The sequence below is a fragment of the Drosophila obscura genome, unplaced genomic scaffold (assembly GCF_018151105.1).
Source record: "Drosophila obscura isolate BZ-5 IFL unplaced genomic scaffold, ASM1815110v1 contig_9, whole genome shotgun sequence".
NCBI lineage: Eukaryota > Metazoa > Arthropoda > Insecta > Diptera > Drosophilidae > Drosophila > Drosophila obscura.
In genome coordinates, this window is record NW_024542883.1 from 5,207,102 (window position 1) to 5,226,638 (window position 19,537).

Genomic DNA, 19,537 nt, shown 5'->3' on the forward strand with positions numbered 1-19,537 from the left:
ACCAGAAGAATGCAACCAAGAGGTGTCGTGTAGTGTGGGCCTATTTTCAGACGGTTTACTCGGATTGTGGCAGGTTTCAATCTCAGCCAGAACCTGCAGCAGTCGAGACCCCCGCCCTGATCATCATGTTTAGCGTGCTGGATTTGGTAGACGTGTCGAGTCCAAAAGTGCCATTTAATTAATTATCTTTCTTTTCAATCCGAATACGCGATCGTGAAAGCCTCAACGGCGAACGTCTGGAGAAGGCCAACCGTAATGGCATCTAACAGGAACGCCCACCCTCGCGCTCCGGCTCCAGCTCGTCACGTTCCACACCCAGCCTCAAGACAAAAGATGTGAGGTCTAAGATACTTAAGAATATATCCAAGAAACTACAACAAATATATATTCTATAATTATATAGATGGAAAAGCCGGGCGCACCAGCACCGGGCGGTGTAAATCCTAAACAAATTATGACCAGCAGATCGCTATCAGCGTCGCGTCCACCATCGGATCCAGCCAATGAAGACCGCCAACAATGCCGTACGATCCGCAATCGCATGTGCAAACAAATGAAATGGCATTCCACATCCGTCGTCCTGACGGAAAGTATGTGTCCAATCAGCAATACATCTCCCCAAGTGGAACACGGGGTACACTACAACTCTTAATTTAGACCTGTCCCATATATTATGTTCCTGTCATAAACATTGATTGATGAAGTCTAGCTCTTACCATGTTTTCTACTGCATGCTTATTTTAATATTTACGTGCAATGGTAGCACCTAATAATTGAGGAAAATTATTGCTTAAATAAAGTAAAAACAGACAGAAATTTAAATAGTAAATTAAGAAGAGGAAGGGAATTAGTGGTAGATATATATAAAAATACAGTCCTATAGCATAAGACCATGAGGGGCTTCAAAATAATAGTGAAATTCGACGTTCAACTATTTTAGCAAGTAATTTCTATATGATTATTTCCAATTTTAACCGACTTTTATCTCTTCTCTATTTATGAGAGTGCATTCTCTTTCCATGTGAACGATGAGGGTAGCCTGCAACCAGTGGCAGTTTCTCCGGATGCGGTGATAGGCTTTAACATATATTTTAATTTCTGCCGCAGAGAATGTATTTATAGGGTATAATAGGGTGTGGTGTACAAATATCCATACTCATAGCAGAAACATGGTTGAGCAGCAACAATGACGTCACATTCCGTACACACTGACGTTTTATGTTTTTTTTTTTGTAAAGAAGTCAATAAAAAGGAGTCTTTCAAATTAACTAATCCTGTGGGAAATTGATTCATCAATCGGATAAAATAATGTTTGTAGTGCTGAGGGACCAAGCTAGCTAGTAATATTAAATCGAAAATCAAAATCGAGGAATATCAATGCATCTTGTCGTATCCGCCATATATTTACGGTATATTTTGAATATGATAAGGTATATTTCGGTATATATCTGAGGGTCTGGCGGGATATTTTAACGATAAATTCGCGGCCACACTGGTTGGACTTCCACTCGTTTTTATCAACATTTTCAAACGCGACAGCTCTAAAACCGCAGCATTTTAAACAAATTTTAACGTGTAACCGAACAAAGATAAAAGTCTTCCCTTATTTCCACTAGCTAAATTTAACGTACCAGCCGGAATCAGCTGTAACACGGATTTTGTGTTTTATGCGCGTGTGTGTGTGTGAGTATTCGTGAGTCGAATCAGAACAAGGATATCTGCGAAAAGAAATTTCTGCCGAAAAGCGCATCCGAACGACCCCAAAGATGGACTTCAACTTTGCAGACCTGAAGAAGGAGGCAGCGGCCACCAGCGAGGACATTTATAACAAGGCCACGCACAAGGCTGGCCAGGCCTATGAGGACCTGGTGGGCGGGGACGGCAGCGACGCTGGCAACGTCAGCAGTGGCGCGCAGGACGACAATGCGCACACCGAGCACTACTTCGCCAACGAGCAGAAGAACCTGGACTTTAGTGACCCCCAGGCCTTTGTCCAGCGCATGTCTGCCGGGGCCAAGGAGGCGCAAGAGCAGCTTGACGCCAAGTTCGCCCAGAAGACGGACGAATTTGACGATTTTCTCAAGGATGCCGGCCAGAGTGCCAAGCAGGGCATCAGCGACCTGACCAGCGACTTTATGAACGCTGAGAGAGGATTCTTTGGTGGTGCCGCAGCTGCTCCCACATCTGCTGCAGCTCCGGCTCCGGCTCTTGCTCCTGCTAAGGATATCGCTGCAACGACTGCAGCTCCTGGTGCGAATGTCCATGAGGAGGACTTGCTGGGCAGCTTCAGTGAGAAGCCCGCGGCCCCACTGCAACCCTTTGAGCCCACGGCTCCGGCGAACACTAATTTCTATGACGATGACTTCCTGGGCAGGCCAGCTGCTCCCCTGACCTCCGCTACTGCCGCCGTGGGTAACAAGGATTCCGATACAGAGTCGCCGTCCGTTTCGTACACACCGTCGCCGGCCAAGAAGCCCATTGTGGATGCTCTCAAGGAGCAGGACAACGAGAAGTTCATCTCCTCCGAGGATTTGTTGAGCGATTTCCGGGAGGAGCGCACAGTCACCCCGCCCGTGGTGGCTCCTCCTCCAGTGCCACCACACGCTGTGAGCCCAGCTCCAGCCCCAGCACCAGCACCTGTCCCGGTCCCAGCAGCTGTATCAGCAGCCGCTCTGGTAACCGATCTGGACGACGAGGAGGATTTCAAACCCCGTGTAACAGTTGCGCCCAAAGCAGAACCGAAACCGGAGCCGCCCAAGCCCGTTGCCGTACCCACACCCAAAGTGGAGACGCCCAAGCCAAGGCCAGCACCAGCTGTGCCCGCACCGGCATCCAAATCGCAGCCTCAGCCAAAGATTGTGTCCGTGGAGGAGATCTTCTACAAATATGGACTGGGTAAGTGTCAGCACATATTGGAACTCCAATACAGTTCGATTTTTCCACTTTCGAATTAGTTTGTGCTCCACCGTTTTTTTAGTAGAGTATTGCTTTGTTGTTGCTGTTGTCGTTGTTTTTTGTATCCTGCGACCGCACCTTGCATCCCAGTTGGGACCTGCCGCCGCCCCGTCTCCTGACCCTCTCCTCTTCCAACTTTGTGCGTTTTGTTAGTCATTCGCCGCTCTCTTTGCGGCTTTTGCTTTGGCGTGTTATTCTCCCTGCTCACTTTGCTCATGATGTCATCGCCACCGAGTGTTCTCGTATTAAAAGTATTTTATATCGCGCCGCAAAGTTATTTGATAGCAAAGATTCCCACTGGAGTGTGAGTGGATAACGTGTAACTACTTTCTCTGAGCTAATCTCTCTCTCTGCCTGGAAGCAGCTTCATCCGCTCTGACGACCTTCCCATGGTCGATCGTCATCGGTTGGCGCGTGATTCACGCTCATTCAATGATGTGTATATGTATATAGTATATATTTTCATAAATACATATGTACGTACATACATATATAGAAAATGTGGATAAAATAAAGTAGAGCTCGTCGAAGTGGGCAGTACTCTTCAATACAATTGAATAACTTTGAATACATTAATAATAAATACTACATTACCCATATAATAAAAATCCAACAAATCTTAAAAAATTAAATAATAAACTCTACGGAAAAATTCGAATCTGCTCTGCAATTTTTCAATCAATAAAAGTTTAATAAATGTGACGAACTGTTGTTATTTAATAGTCGATGCATACATATGTACATATGTATGTATATAGAATGTAGTTTTAGTAAATATGTACGTATATTGATTTGGCAGAATTGATCCAGTCAATCCAGTAAAAATACCATTATTCTAATCAGATGAATATGCATGACATTTCCCTGTAAACTTATAACTTAAATGCTAAAATATTATAATTCGGTTTAAAGAAGATATAACTATACCATGCTATGATACGAAAAATCTGAGCAGATACATATATTAATATCAGCAATCCCGGCAACGAGAACTCTCGCAATTAGTTTCACAATTGTTCTAGATATTCCACCGGCATGAATCAGCTGCTTTGTGGGACCAGTCATCCACCCGACCTCCTCCACCTACATTCACCTCTTTAAATGGCTCGTCTCCCGCTCTCTGCGTTCATTGACGTACTCGTATGCCCGCTCATATTTCACATTATTTAAGTGCTTTTTTATTGTTTTAGTTTTTGTACTACGCTTTGGCTTTGCTGTCCATTAAAGCAATTTGCGGCACTCACAGCTCCACAGAATATGGTTAGTTGCATGAAAAACCTGCTACTATTTAGCAATATTTTTCTACTACTATTCGTGTTCCCGCTTCACCAATTAGGCCCATGGATAATCCAATTTTTCCCATTCAAGTCTTTGCCCATCCATCCCACTCATTGGCCGCTCTGGTCTCCTCTTTTCAATGCGCCTCACTGCGCAAATATGTATGTATGTATGTACATGCCCCTGTCTACAGAAAAACATTTTTCCAATTAGTAATTTCCATCGACGCCTGGGCCTCTGACCAGATCTGACTGCAGTCTGTGCATCCCTTTTGTGGAATGATTATGCGGCTATTTTTACTAGAATTAAAATGCATATGTACAATGTGAGTTGTTCTTTCTCTTTTGTCTTTACTCATCTCCCCTCCCTCCCCCCCACTTATTCCGCGTTTTCTTTTGTATTCCAATTTGCCATTGATTTCGTTTGGGATTTGGATCTATTTTCATACCCAGTATTTGGGGTGTACAAAGGCGTACTGTAATCGTTTAGACTTTTGTTACAGCCATTACTAATATATTGTATTTATATAAATAAAGAGTATTCTTGCGCAGAACATGGTATGTCCATCCATATCAATCTGTTGCAGAAAACTATCCCGTCTCCAATTTTAGTACTCTAAAATCAATACATGTTAAATCATCAGATCGGCTAAATATTGCAGACAAATTCATGGGGAAACTGCTTTCCAAGACAGCATAAGTACACTGAAAACAATTTTGCATAATGGGTATTGTATGGTGCGTTACTAGTATTTAGCCTTTAGTTGTTTCCTTTGTTCGTTAACGCTATCTATCCCTCCAGGCAAAGACTCTATAACACAAGATATAGGAGTCTTTGCTCCAGGTTACTCTTTCTCTCACCCTTTGTGTGACTGCAGCTTGACTGAAGCTTAGCATCCACTCTCTTAGCATCTCTCTCTCTGCTGTTCTTCGTTCACCTTGTCTTCTCTGCTTTATCGGCGCATTCTGCTTAATGCTGTAGTTCATTGGCAGCCCACATCCACGGCAGTTCATTTTCTACACATGTGGTACTATGCTCGTGAATTGTTTAATAATATCCCAATCCAGAACGGGAACATAAGTTTTATTTAATTTTCTTGATTTTTGTTGGTAGAACAGAAAGTTCAAATACGTACATATATGTATATCGGGTGAAAATATAACTGTGTAAACAAAGTTCTTTGTTTCTGTTCGATTTTTAAAGTGTTTTTCGTTAATTGCATCTCCCACGCTGGGACAATTGAGTCGACCGACGGAGTCGAGTGGGCTCTGTGTAAAAGGTCTGAGTAGACCACATGGCAGGCTGATCAAGTTGAACAATACAAAAAGTCGCTCTATTAAACAAATGTACAATATGCACATACATACAAAACTACGACTCAAGCAGACCTAACCTCAAAAGACAGTGTTCAGTCGAATTGAATTTATAGATTTTTTCTTTAGCTATTTGCATGCACTACTTGATCTAAATAAATCCCATCTTAATTCAAAATCATCTTGAATAGGACTATATTATAATTATATTATATATTATATATATACATATATATTATATTATACAAAATAACCCACGAACCGGAAAATGTCCTCTTATCCCCCATATTGATTTCCTCAGAACTGGGCCATTAGGTAGCTTTTTCCCCGCTTGACATCCCATTCGGAATGCGTCAATTCTTGTGAAATAAGTTGGTCAGCAGCCAACGTGAGATATTTATCAAGCAGAACAAGGACAATCCAATAGAGACCATACCATCCCCTCGGGGCAATATACGTATCCCAATAGTGCGTTGCCCGTATTCGTGCACGCTGATTGATTTCCTATCTAATTTTCACACTGCACGCAATAACATGCCAAGGGCGGGGCAGAGCAGTGGGATTTGGGGGTGGGTGGAGCAACAGCATCTGCAATTTGGCTGCACCATACACATACCGCACCCCCACAGCTGTCGCCGTCTGGTAATTTCCGGCCCAACAAAAACAACCGCAAAAACAAAAGTTTCGGTTGGGGCGGCGCATGCGCCAGATCCAACGACTTGGAGCAAAGTCTACACCGAAAAAGTCTCCAAGGGTCAGCTGCAGCGGGTGAAATCGATGAACGGGAAAACTTTTGCCCCAAGTCGGAGCTTTCTCCGCCAAAGCCGCAACCAGAGATAAAGCTAAAGCCAAAGGCGGAGCAGAGTTCAGGGCTATGAGGGGTTTCTCAACCCCAGGGTTGTCCCAGTCATTGATTTTACATCGCAACATAGTAGGTTTAATAAGGTGGAAAGTGGGCACGGCGGGGAGCCGGAGCTGGCTCTCTCACGGCGCGAGCGCTTTAGGCAAACGTAGGGTTGTCCTTTTCGGTCTTCGGCATGCTTTGGGATGAAGCTCTCTCCGTTTTACGTTTCAGTCTCTATACGCGTCGTGGAGCCGTCACACGGAAGCTAAGAAATTCTTATAGCGTATTATCGTAACGTCGTAATATCCCTCTCTCGGTCGCTGCGTAGCGCTATTCGTGTCAATCAACAACAACAATCAAATAAAACCGGACATTTTTGTATACAGAAGGAAAAGGAAAAAATTGAACTCCTTTCGTGGGTGCACAAAAAAATAACGATTTTGGAATAAAATAAACACTACATTTTAGTAGATAAATAAATAATGTCTGCAATTGGCGAAACCGGACAGAATGGCGTGTGCAAGCAGCGCCCATTCATTTGCTCCATTCTCGATCCGAGTAAGTTCCATTAGCATTAAAAGAAAAACTCACCCCAAAACGGTGGAAAACGGCAAAAACAAAACTAACCTCTGACAACTGTGGTATGGCGTATGGGGTAGATCTCAATTATGGATTGTATAATATGTATATGGGGTATGCAGTGAAAGCTTCCTTGTGGAGGGGACCTCATTTTGTAGTCATATACATGTGTACATATTTAAGCCATCGACTATCTCTGTGGGGCGGACATATCTTTTCTTGTGCCTGTGTGTCCGCCCAATGGAGCTTTCACTACTATTAGTACATACATACATATGTACTTAGCTATATTTATTGAGAAATTGTTTGCAAAAAATGTTCCAAATTGGTGACTGCTTTAATAGGCTTGCTCTGCTTATACTGCTATTCTTTTAACCATTTATTTCCCATTAATACCATACCTCTTCGAGCGCTTTTGCATGTAACACACAACCCCTGCACGCCTTAAATCTGTGTATATCTTTCCATCCTTATTTCTGCACCCCACCTAACTAACCGCTAACTAACGAAAATCAATATATCAATCGCTTATTTGCAGATGCCTGGTTCAAGCCCGAACGTCTGCACCCGCAAGGTAAGTGGTGAAGTGGCTCTCAAACTGTATGCACCCCCCACCCTCGCCGCTTGACCATAAATACGTAGTACTGGGTAAAATGGATGAATGGGTAATGTGAAGACTGTACAAGCGGCATCGCGGTAATGGCGCCCATGTCTTTCTGTCTGTCAATATGCGTTATGATGTCATCGAGCCACCCCCGTTACCATTTTCCTTTTCTTCGGTTTTGTTTTTTGTCGTTCGCTGTGCTTTGTTTTTCCTGTTTTTGATATACCCACAAGTATGCGCCAGGCTTTGAGCTCTTATTGTTCTGGAAATTCTTGGTGTTGTTTTTGTTGTTGATGTGCACCACTTGCTGGCGCCTTGGGGGATCAGGAAGTAGTGCGCCAGAAAGTATGCCACATTATTCCGCATATCCTTTGGAGTGTGTGCGATTGTGCGCTTTTAATGATTTTTCAGCTTAAATATTGTTCCTGACATATATAAAACAATCCATAGACAACCGAACGCATGGTATGCCTTAACGCATTTACAAATTTGGCTATAACATACATACCTACATACACATGTATTTATGTGTGTATAAAATAATACTTGCTTTTTATTGAACTTTTATACTATATAAGGGAAAAGGGATTTTCCACTAGTTAAAATTAAATCTATAAGTTTTCAGAATAACCGAATTTTTTCACCTTAAATATACATGTACATATCTGGAACCTCTGGGGTTGCTTTTTATCCGTTTTGCATTTGCATTCAAGGGGTAGCTAAATAGCTTTCTACACCTACCCAGAGGTACCCTACCCTCCCTGTCCAGTCGCATTGTAATTAGTCGTCGCTTTAATATAGTTCAGTTACCTTCCATGCAAACGACTGGCACTGGAGCGGCGAACGAGAGCTGTAACCGTAATCGGCTCGCATGCTAAGCGAACTACACTCCGTATACAAAAAACTTTTCCCCAACTATAAATTGCAAGCTGATATGGGGCGTCTGCTGTTGGCTTGGCTGGAGCAGGAGAAGGGTACAGGATGGGGCGCCGCATGCAATCGGAGCTTCGTCTAAGCATGCACTTTCCCTATGCATATGTACATTCGTTTAGTTTCAGCTCATGGCTACGAAAAGCATTTACTCTTGTTATGACTAATTTGCGCTTTAGTCTGGCTTTGTCTGTAGGGTTTGGTTGAGCTTTGGACTCGATGAAAAAATGTTCCCACCATAATCGTGCACTTCGATCTTTGTTGATCTGGTTAGTCACAGAGAATGAGAATTCGTAGATGATTTCATTTTTGTTAGCATTGTGAAATCGATAGAAGAATCTACTTTACTTTGAAATTCCTGAATACAATTAAGAATAAATAAATACCATAATTGATTCGATTTTAAATTAAGAATATTTGTACTTTTGAGTATTTATCTCTCCTCATTTATAAGATTATATGAATACAATATAAGGCTGAGAAATTATATTAAGATGATCTTTCAAAAGAGTGTACATACATATGTAGATTTAAAATGTTGTTATCCTAAACATCGATAGGTCTGTTTATACATTTTTCATCTTAAATCTTAATAGACTTCTCCACTTTAACTATATATAACTGATATTAAAATTCTCATCACAAAGGCAAATTTCTCTGCCTGTCCGACAGAAACGAGGTCTTGATGGCTTGAGCTTTGTGAATAATTATTTCTTGATAAACTAAAGAACACCAAATCCCTATTTGAAGTACTTTTATTGCCCCCACAACCATTCCCAACTTCGCAAGAATGTTCTCTTCGCTTCTTTCCTTTCATTTATTGGCGAGAAATAATTTCTTCGAGTGGGTAAACATGAACCTGTGGCTTCATGGCCACCACCCGCCCGGCTCTGACTGGGGAGTACAATGCCTAATTTGGGCTTGTCCGGATCTCGAGTGCTTTTTGCTGTGGACTGCCCACTGTGGGCACTCCAATCGTTCCAAGAGGCGGCGGCCCACATTAGCATTCTTGGGCGTAAAAGAAAGCCAGTCAAGCAAGCGTCTGGCGGGTGAATATGAAACTGTATATATGCGATTTATTTTCACATAATTAGTCTAGCGTTAAGAATAATGATTAATATCTGCTAGTTCAGTTTCTTAGACTTATTTAACGGGACCAATCCCAACCAGCGGTACACTCCAAGGTAGCTTTCACTGTACAGTGACTCATAAAGGTAGACCGACAAAATAATATGAATAACAATCTAATACAACGGGCTTTAGTTCTTTCCACCAAATTCTTGTTGAATGCAAAATGAGAAATCGGCCATAGAGAAATGCTTACGTGCCGCGAACGACATCAATAAAGCAAGTTCTCGTTTTGTATGTCTACTGGTATACAAAATTCATACATACATGCATACATACATGTACATACTTATGTATCTATACATATATTCAATATCTAAAGTTCCAGGCGAACCGATTAGATCATCAACGATACTTTTTCTAGCTTTGCTAATTTTTTGCCAAAAAGAAGACACAATCTCATTCCATGTGCGAAAAATTTGCACTCAAGTGCAAAAACAGAATTAGCAACAAAGCTCATAGGAATGATAAGCACAAAATGACTTAACGCCCGTTGTTTTTGATAACTAGTCCGAAAAGCAAAGAAAAAGATAAAAAGAGTGCAAGTCATATGTACATTGTACATATTCGCAAAAGCTTTCGATTTCCTTTGACTCTGACGTCAGATTTTATCAGGCAAATTCGTAATGTGTCACGAATGTAAAAAGAAACTTTTCAATTTAAATTTAACGATAAGCAGTGTGCACTGCTTCGCAAAAGCGTCGTCGACTGGTTCGTTCACAGTTCCCTGCTAATTTTAGCTTTTTAGCTAAGTGTATCAGACATTTGTTGTCGTTGTTGTACGGTTTAACATTTAAAGATACGACGTGGGCTGCACTGGGCTGTCAAGCAGTTTACCGCTTAGCTCTTACAGTGGAGCTCGACTTTGAAGGCTTATAATGGCAAATTATGTTAAATTATGTAAATGAAAATGATTTAGGTGTGAAATATTTGCTCCAATGTCAGTGAAATTCATCTCTCGATCTCTATGGATCTATGGTATGGGAAATTCGACTGTGCTTAAGCCGATATATGTACCTTTCATCTTCTCCCAAAGAAGCTTCACTGTACTTGCAGTAAAACCAGTTCCGACGGGTCAGGCAAACAGAATCGGAAAATTAGAGCCGCAACCCTGGCAGAGACCCTGTCGGAGCATCACGTGTACGTCTTTACACCCTACCTCCTTTCCATTTCCCTTTTTCCTGGGTACCTGTTGGCGCTGCACGCAGTGACATGTTCAAATCCGTCCAAGCAGCCGCTACCTAAACTGCATTGGGCTGCGTGCGGATGTGTGTGAGAGGTGACAACTACATTAACAGCCACAACAAATGTGTGCTGCTTGACAATAAACACACTCATCCAAGCGTTGCACCCAAAGTGTATGAACTATGAGGTGAGGCACTCTCAGGGAGCGCTCAGACGGAATATGTACTATATGTACGTATACCTGTAACTCCAAGACTAAAGGGGTACGGGTATCAATAGCAAGTTAATATACACCCAGCTCTTACTCTCTCTGCACCGCTCTATCACAGTCTGACTCGTACTTGAGTACCGAGTTGCATCGACTCAAACGTTTCGACTGTTTATATATATTTTTTTGAATAATTTACAGCTTGTAATGTGCGACTGGGAGAGAGGGATTGCCTCACCTTTTATGCACACACACGCACACCTTGAGCACCCTCGCTCTCTCTTTCTCATTTTTGGACGGACTCTTCTGACCCGTTCTATTTGCAATATATACCAGTGGCGGAGGGAGAGGGACGGGACCCATCCACCGTATCAGCCCCTATGCCGTGTCCCTGTCCCTTCAGTCTACTCTGCATGTGTTTGTGCTGTCTGCTGGCGTGCGTTTGCCTGTGTAGTGTAGTGTAGTGTAGTGTGTGAGTGTATCTATGTGCGCCCTGCCCTGAGCTCAGCGCATCTGAAATTAATTGTATTTAGTTGATGTACGGACTTTGACAACGTCACATTGCCCCAGAGACGGCAACGAGATCGAGATCGAATACGAGTACGAGACGCGAAAACGACATCGGGTAAACGCTGCTTCATTTCGAGTATCTGTGTGTATTTCAGTGTGTTGGTTGCATGCCACAGATTGCTGTCAGCTGTTTGAACTCCTCGGCTGGCTGACCTGCACTTGGAGCTGACAGAAACACCGATCCGCAACTTTGTCTTTGTCATTGCCGTGGAAGTTCTTGTCTTTGTGTCTTCTTCACCCCTCTCTGACGCTCGCGAAACGCCGCGGAATTTCTCGGTCTTTTCTAATTATATAACTTGGATAGGTGCCCCAACGCTCTCACAGAATATACATACATATTAAGACGAGCACGCATTATAAAGCATTATATAGTAGCGACAAATAAAGTCAAACTTCTCTAACGCGAACATCCCCAAAGCCTAAATGGACAAAGAGTGATCTTTAAACTGCAGTTAAGCTGTACAAATTCCGGTCATTTAGTGTTTGAGGAGCAGTTGTAGCACCTAAATAAAGTCTATAAGTAGAGAACTAGACAAATCTCTGATTTTCCTTCCCTGATTTGGTTTCGATTTAAAAAATAAAAAAATAAAATAAAACTGATAAGTAAATAATTAAGTCAAGAAATAATTAAATAACAATATTAATCCAGATGGCAGAACGTAATTCGAGTTAGAGAAGGTTGACTGTAGTAAATAAATCCTGCAGAAATGATGATATAAATCTAATCCCATTATCTTTGACAGTCACTGCGGTCGGCCACGCTGCCGTCCGCCGTCGCCGTGAGTCGCGTATCGTAGCCATGCTATATTATTCTCATATCAGTTCCGAGTGCGAGGAACTTTCGGAGGCGCTTTTGTCTAGGTCGATCGATTGCCGGTTCGGATTGGATCGTCGCGAGTCGTTTCAGTTGCCATTCTACGGTTAATGTTAATGCCCGCCGTTGCATTCGCATTTCCTTGATCCGTGAATCGCTCGCGTCAGTGTGTTGAGGGAACTTTCGCTTTATTGTCTCTCCTTGTCTTCTCTATTGCAGTCAGTAGGAAAGCTTTGGTGATAGAATATTAGCCATATACAGAGTTATTTTCAAATAATACACACAAGAAATGGCATCTGCTCTGGAAACGCTGCAAGGTCTGCTGCAGACGATCGGCGAACTTAAAGAATTGCCCCTCAATCGTGAGTCGTGTAAGTATGCCAGAAATCTTTACCCATATGTACTTCCACCAAGTGGACAGGGCTTTTGCGGTGGCCCCCGACACCGCATGGCCAGTCGAAACAAAAAGGAATTTCCCCAGAGGAAATTTCTTTTATTTTCTCTTGGTTTTCCCTCTCTCTCTCTCTCTCTCTCTCTCTCTCTTTCTCTCACACTATTTTTTCAGTTCGTCTGTGCGTTGTTTCTAATTGCAGCTATAATTTATTTATAAATATTCTTTTTCGTGTCTAAGGGAAACTGTTGAGAAACGTTGAAACATGTAGAAAGAAGCGTATGAAACGTACAGAAAGAAAAGTATGGGAAAGGGTGATTTAGTTCGGCCTCTATGACAGACGAAAGCCTCTACCCACGATAAGAGCAAAAAATATAGAAGCTCATATTTAAATAACCATAGATAACTTTTCCTCTCTTTCCTCATTCCTCCTCTCTCTGATTAAGTAGAGGCTCCATTTTATTAGTTTCTGCTTTTAACGGAGCTTTGCTTTGTCAATTCTATCGGAAATTTAGCGAATAACAAAAACGAGAGCGAGCATTTGCATATTCAGTTGCTATAGTTATTCTTCCTTTAGATCTGATAAGCTTTTACGTCTAGACTTGGAAATAGTTATATAGAAATAGCTAGGCCATAAAACTATGTAATCCACGTTGTGGCATACAGAAGGGGGTATTTCCTCCAACTCATTTCCCCCCAACCACCCATAATGATAAGGGAACCGATGCGTAGAGCGATGTGTCATGTTGCTTCTTTGAACACCCTAGAAGGGGGTAGTATGAATTTTCTTAGAAGTTGGGAACGTATAGAACAGAGTACATATTTCCTTCTTATATTATTGATCAAATATATATCAAAAGTAACGTATAATCTAATCCGGGCTCTCTTTCGCTCTGCAACGAATGTGCCCTGCGATTTTTGGGTCTCCTCTCTAAGGTTGGTTCTCTTGATCTATTTCATGTTTCCTTTTTGTTTTTGCTGATTTTTAATTATTTTGATTATCGCTGCTTATGCAATTTCGCAGCCTTTCTGACAATGTCAGGTGCAGAAAATGATTGTATTTTTGTTTATTTAACAACATTAGCGAATTATGTCAGAAGCAAAGTTCCCGCTCTCTCTCTTTTTCTCTCTGCCTTCCCCTGTCTTTTTGCTCTCATCTGTTTCTCTCACTCTCTGGCTATGGGTTTGGGGCCAGGCATGATATCATGTAAGCAAAGCTTACTCATTCAAACGCGCCAAAAACGCAAAATAAATGCCAGATTGCGTTAGAACTGAATGTTGGGGGTGGGGTTTTTGTGGGAAAAAAGGCGAAGGAGGACAAAGGTGGTGTTTCTACCATGATGTCACCTTTACCGTTTTCTAAATGCTTGAAAAACATTTTCTATTACGTTCTAAACCGGGTTCTGGAATGTGTTTGATCAAATCCAATCATATTGCACATGGCACTGGCACTGGCACTCTTGACTTGAATGGAAGATAAAAGTTCCATAACAAGCAGTTCCGTTTTTACGAGTATCAACAGTACATTGAACTGCCGGCTATGCTACGTTTTGAGTGCATATGCACATATTTAATTTATTGATTAAAGCTGAGGGAAGTTGCCACGACGCTCTCCACCATATCGCCATAGCTGGTCACGCTTCGGATCCATGATTCATATTAAATCGCAAACCAGTACAACGCAGAACGTAAGGCAATGTTGAAGAGGCTCCAAGTTCGAGGTTTACGTTGACACGTTGCTGACATATTTCTCTGCCTCTGCCTCTGCCTCTGTCGCTGCCTTCGATGCGCCCGCATTCGCCTTTTGTTGTTGCTATTGTTAATGCGCGCTATCTTTTACTTTCAATGCGGATCGTCGCTCTCTGCCTGTCTGGAGGAGCTTTGCTGTGCGCTGTCTCTCTCTGCCATTCCAGAAAACAGGTTTGCCGCCTACGTTGCGCTCTCTCTCTCTCTCTGCATACGCCGTCTCTCTCTCTCTGCCTGGCTAATTGGGGGCTTGCTTGTTGGTTTGTTTTCTGCTCCAACTTCTTCCAGTTCTTTAACGGAGCTCGTGTCAGACGGTCGGCAGCATCGTCGTGTACGTGTGCTATTGTGTGCCTGTTCGTGTGTGAAGTTTACACCAACTAAGTGTTTTTTTTAGCTATAATTAAAGCTAGACACGCGAAAAACCGAAACCCAAACCCCAATCTTTGTATACATTTTGGCGCCAGGCGTTCGTAACTGTAACAGAGGAAAATGGCAGGCGGCAGCAAGCGCTACTCACGCAACAATTCCAACGGCAACTTCCAGTCGCTGCCCGAGCGCGGACCAGGTAATAAGAGTTCCCTCCTATCCTCCCCAGCAGAGACACCTTATCATGCACCTTGTGTTTGGTCTGTTCCACGTTGTCCACTTTTGGCACACGAAACAACTACAACAACGATCAGGGGAGGGTCTTATCTGCGCGAGGCGCTGATTGAAATATTTATTGAGGCGCTGAGATTGCTGGCTACGTCAGCAGCAGCATGCGACAGCGCAGTCGCCAACGTGGCTAAACAAAAAAAACTGAAAGGAAATACGAATAAAACATGAATGAAAGGCCAACTTAAGAGACCGAATTACTAGTTACCCTTGCAGATTGATCGTTTCTACGGCAGCTGCAGATAAGATATATGTAAATAGTTCGATCGTTTCCAACTTATATAGTGCTTGCAGTAAAATAAATTGACGATAAATAGCACTCGCTCTGATCAAAAGTTCAGCTCCAGTCCAAAATTTTTACATAATTTATTTGCCAGCGCAAATATTTTATATATTTTGTTGCTGTAGTTTTTTTGTCAGCCACGTTGTGCACTTCAACCAAAAACGTACTCATCATCAAAATAAATTAATCAAAGCTTGCTATTTTCAATATGTGGACATATGCCTGCCATATATTGTAGTATCCAAATTATGGCTTTTCCAATGCTATCAGACTTGGAGAGTCTTATCTTGTCCTATACCCTGCAATAGTAAAGCATAGGGGTATGTACGTTTAGGTGTGCATAAGCAAAGGATACGATCATACGATCCGTTTAAGCACCTGGATCTGGAAGATCGCAAACGGTACATGAAATTGGTTCTCTCTTTTGCTTACTTCAAAATCGAACTATGGTTAATGTCTATCCAACTAGAAAAAATTAACTCCAACGTATGTTTTATTCAAGGATAAATACATATGTTTTCCGATTTCCACTCATGTTCTAATTATATAAAAAAAATTATCTGTTTAGTGAGTATTCGACAGTCGAATTATAGACGCTATAGACGTCCCAACTTGTTTTTTTATATCCATATAAAAGATGAGGAACTCCTGCTGTGACTGCATCATCATGGTCGTGGGCCGCAGCACTTCACTTTCGGCGTAAACCCGTTTGAAGGCGACCTAAACCAGTTCTCTGGGGCTTCGATCTCTTTGTAACTGAAAATCTTTGTTGCAATTGTAACGAACTTTTTTTTTATTCAATTGATAGCAGAACGGAGTTAAAGAGGAAAAACTTTCTCCCATGTGTGAGAGAGCTTTCTTAGAGAGCTTAACCCAATTTAAGGTCTACATGTGGTTGATAGGTATTTTGCTGCCATCTCATCATTGTCTCCTTTCTAATTTATTTCCATCATATTTGCATAATCAATTCTAGATCTTGTCTAGCCTGACAACCCAAAAACTAACCCGAGCCTAAAACTAGTTTTGTCAACTATGGTTTTACTTATTTACTTGGCTGTAGCCTATACAGATATTTATTAATATTGGATTTAAGCTAGGGAGCTATCTGGCTGTCTGGCATTTCCAAAAATTCGAATGAGATCTATTAAAACCAAGTGGGCATTTCAAGAAAAGTATTATTTCCGAGATTTTGAACATTAATATAATGATACTATTTACGTACTACTACTATCTATGTATACTCCAGAATCGCAAAGGAATATAACAGAAAAAAATAAACAAAAAACAAATTTAAAATGCTGAATTCTATTTGATCCTAAGGCGCTAAGTTTATGGGATTGTGGTTGACAGAACCTATCTATACCTTACCATATATCTTCTCTGACAAGGAAAAAACTGTACAACTATTCCAATACAAAAAATAACAGTAATATTTCCAGCGAGGTGAAATTTTTGAACATGCAATTTCAATGAAATCCATTAATAAATTCTATCGACTTATGTATGTGTATTTATTGAAAAAATTTTTTAATGGGACATCTTAATTGGTTTTAGTTCATACGGCGATAAAACAAAATAACTAAACCAACATTAACAATGAAATCGAATGGAAAAGATACACAAAATACAGCATGGGATCCATGAGATAAAATCGATTCTTAAATGTTTCATTTCATTTCCGTTCCACACACTCTCCTCTTTCTCCCACTCTTCGTATACACGCTCTCTTTTTGGCTGTCTGCTTGTGCTCTTTCTCTTTTGTGTTTTCCTGCTGGGTCCGGACAATTTTCTTCTTCTTGGAGGGAATCGGCCAAATAATATTTCTCTAGTGTTCAAAACTTGGCAACGAATGTCCAACGCGCACCGCGAACGATCCGCAGAAAAAACCCAAAGAATCAACGAAAACGAAATGTCGAAGAAATTTTGTGAGTGAACCAGGAAGAGGGTTGGCAGAGGGAGAGGATGCGCAGGGTGTGCAGTGGGTGGAGGGAAGGGAGCTTAGTTGCATGTTGTCGAGCAAATACTAACAATAATTACCACCTAGACAGTTGGGGGCCCCGAGAGGTGTGCTAAAAGTGCAAAAGAATCGTCTATTTACGAGTGTCTCAGAGATTGCATAATTGCCGAAATGATATAGAATGAAAATGCGTGTGTGTGTTCGTGTGTATCTGTTCGTGTGTCTGTGTATTTTAGAATGTACCATCCACTTTATCGCACATTTTTTTATACAATATTGAATGGGAGAATGGGAGAATGGGAAAAGAACCAGATAATAATTTAGAAAATATTTTTAATACAGTCCATTCGGCGGACCTGTCTACCTAAAAAGGTTGGTCCCAGAAAGTAAATACATAGCATGTGGACTAAGAAGATGTCTGTCGAAGGGAGACGACAAACAATGGGGAGTTATATCTTATGCCCACATCTGTTGCTATAGTTCGGCTACCGATCCTTAGATCCAAACGAAAATATGCCAAAATTTGTAACCTGTAGATCCTAAGTATATTAAACGAAGAATTTTTCCCTAACAAACGCATAAACGACTGAAACTAACAAGTTTTCAATTTTCTGTACATTTACAGTGGAATCCCTTATCTACTGGCGCGATGTGAAAAAATCCGGCATTGTGTTCGGCGCCGGCCTGATCACATTGGTGGCCATCTCCAGCTTCTCCGTGATCAGCGTGTTTGCGTACTTATCGCTTCTGGCCCTCTTCGGCACCGTCGCCTTCAGAATCTATAAATCGGTGACACAGGCCGTACAAAAGACCAGCGATGGACATCCTTTCAAGTGAGTAGAGACTGCCTGTGAGTGGACTGTCACTTACTTATGGTATTATTGATTTTTGAAGGGAATACCTCGAGCTGGACCTAACGCTGTCGCAGGAGAAGGTACAGAACATTGCCGGCGTTGCTGTGGCACATATCAATGGCTTCACCGCTGAGCTGAGGCGTCTGTTTCTAGTTGAGGATTTAATCGATTCGATCAAGTTTGGCGTCATCCTGTGGGTCTTCACCTACATTGGTGCCTGGTTCAATGGCATGACTCTGGTCATCTTGGGTAGGTTCATCCTCAAGAATTTGGTATCTGAGAGTTTACTAACTAGTTACTTTTCCTTCATTTGTGTAGCCTTTGTCTCGCTGTTTACCTTGCCCAAGGTCTACGAGAACAACAAACAATCGATCGACACCTACTTGGACCTGGTGCGCAGCAAATTGACAGAGATCACCGATAAGTGAGTGTGGAATAAGTCGACAGAAATAGTAGAAAATTAAACAAAAAATATCTTTTCTTTCTGTAGGATCCGAGTGGCCATCCCAATTGGCAACAAAAAGCCCGTGGCTGCTGCCGAGTCGGACAAGGACAAGTAAAAAAAACCGCACTAGCAACACCCACAGCAGCAGGAGCAGCAACAGCAGCATGTTTATTTATTTATTAAGCATTATTTGAATGGTTTTAATATTCATCCAGGCATAAATAAATAACAAAGCTATCAGCAACGTTTACATATTAATTGTATAATTGCAATCTACATCAATCGATAATTGTAAATCAAAGTTAGAGCAACCCAAACAACTTATCAACCAGCAACAGAAACAGTAACTAGTAGAAGTTTCATACATTGTCCAAGTGTCTTTAAGTTTTTAACGAACGAAAAAAAAAACAAATGAGAGTGAAACGTGGAGGAATGTGAAAACAACAAAAAAATATATACATATAGACGCAGCAATGCAATTATCAGTTTTCTGAGTTTCAGTAATTTCCAAATCAATTCGATTTTTTTAGTTGATCCTTTTTTTTAAAACAAATTTTTGCTTTAGTTATAATTTGACCATTTTTGTTGATTTTTTGTATAAAACCAACAAGAAGATCTAAGATTACTCTAAAAATAAAACAAACAAGAAAAAATCAAAATAAAAATGAAGTAAAAAAATCCACAGCTAATGATTTTTGTGTTTTCTAGCATTTTTAATAAAATAATACCTATAAGTAAGTTGATCCGTAAGTCATTAAATACAAAAATTGGCGTCCAACCGCTGCAACACATCTTCGTA

General features: G+C 41.4%; 1 protein-coding gene across 8 annotated transcripts; it reads left to right on the forward strand.

Annotated features, from left to right (window-relative positions):
* The first annotated feature begins 1,505 nt into the window (after positions 1-1,505).
* On the forward strand, positions 1,506-18,988 carry LOC111073774 (reticulon-1-A). Of its 8 annotated transcripts, none has more exons than XM_022366265.2 (6): positions 1,506-2,895; positions 7,508-7,543; positions 18,065-18,272; positions 18,334-18,542; positions 18,612-18,717; positions 18,784-18,988. In XM_022366265.2, the coding sequence occupies exons 1-6, from the start codon at positions 1,767-1,769 to the stop codon at positions 18,851-18,853; spliced, it is 1,758 nt and encodes a 585-aa protein (XP_022221957.2). In that variant the 5' UTR covers positions 1,506-1,766; the 3' UTR covers positions 18,854-18,988. The 8 variants fall into 8 exon arrangements, with proteins under 8 accessions (XP_022221957.2, XP_022221958.2, XP_022221960.1 ...); XM_022366268.2 differs by lacking the exon at positions 1,506-2,895 and adding an exon at positions 6,666-6,948; XM_022366269.2 differs by lacking the exons at positions 1,506-2,895; positions 7,508-7,543 and adding exons at positions 11,555-11,649; positions 12,628-12,779.
* Positions 18,989-19,537: the final 549 nt, after the last annotated feature.

Bases quoted from the DNA above. Each gene is read 5' to 3' on its own strand.
- LOC111073774 (XM_022366265.2), top strand. From the start codon at position 1,767: ATGGACTTCAACTTTGCAGACCTGAAGAAGGAGGCAGCGGCCACCAGC. The intron at 7,544-18,064 runs GTAAGTGGTGAA...GTACATTTACAG, and splicing joins CGAACGTCTGCACCCGCAAG to TGGAATCCCTTATCTACTGG. The intron at 18,273-18,333 runs GTGAGTAGAGAC...TGATTTTTGAAG, and splicing joins AGCGATGGACATCCTTTCAA to GGAATACCTCGAGCTGGACC.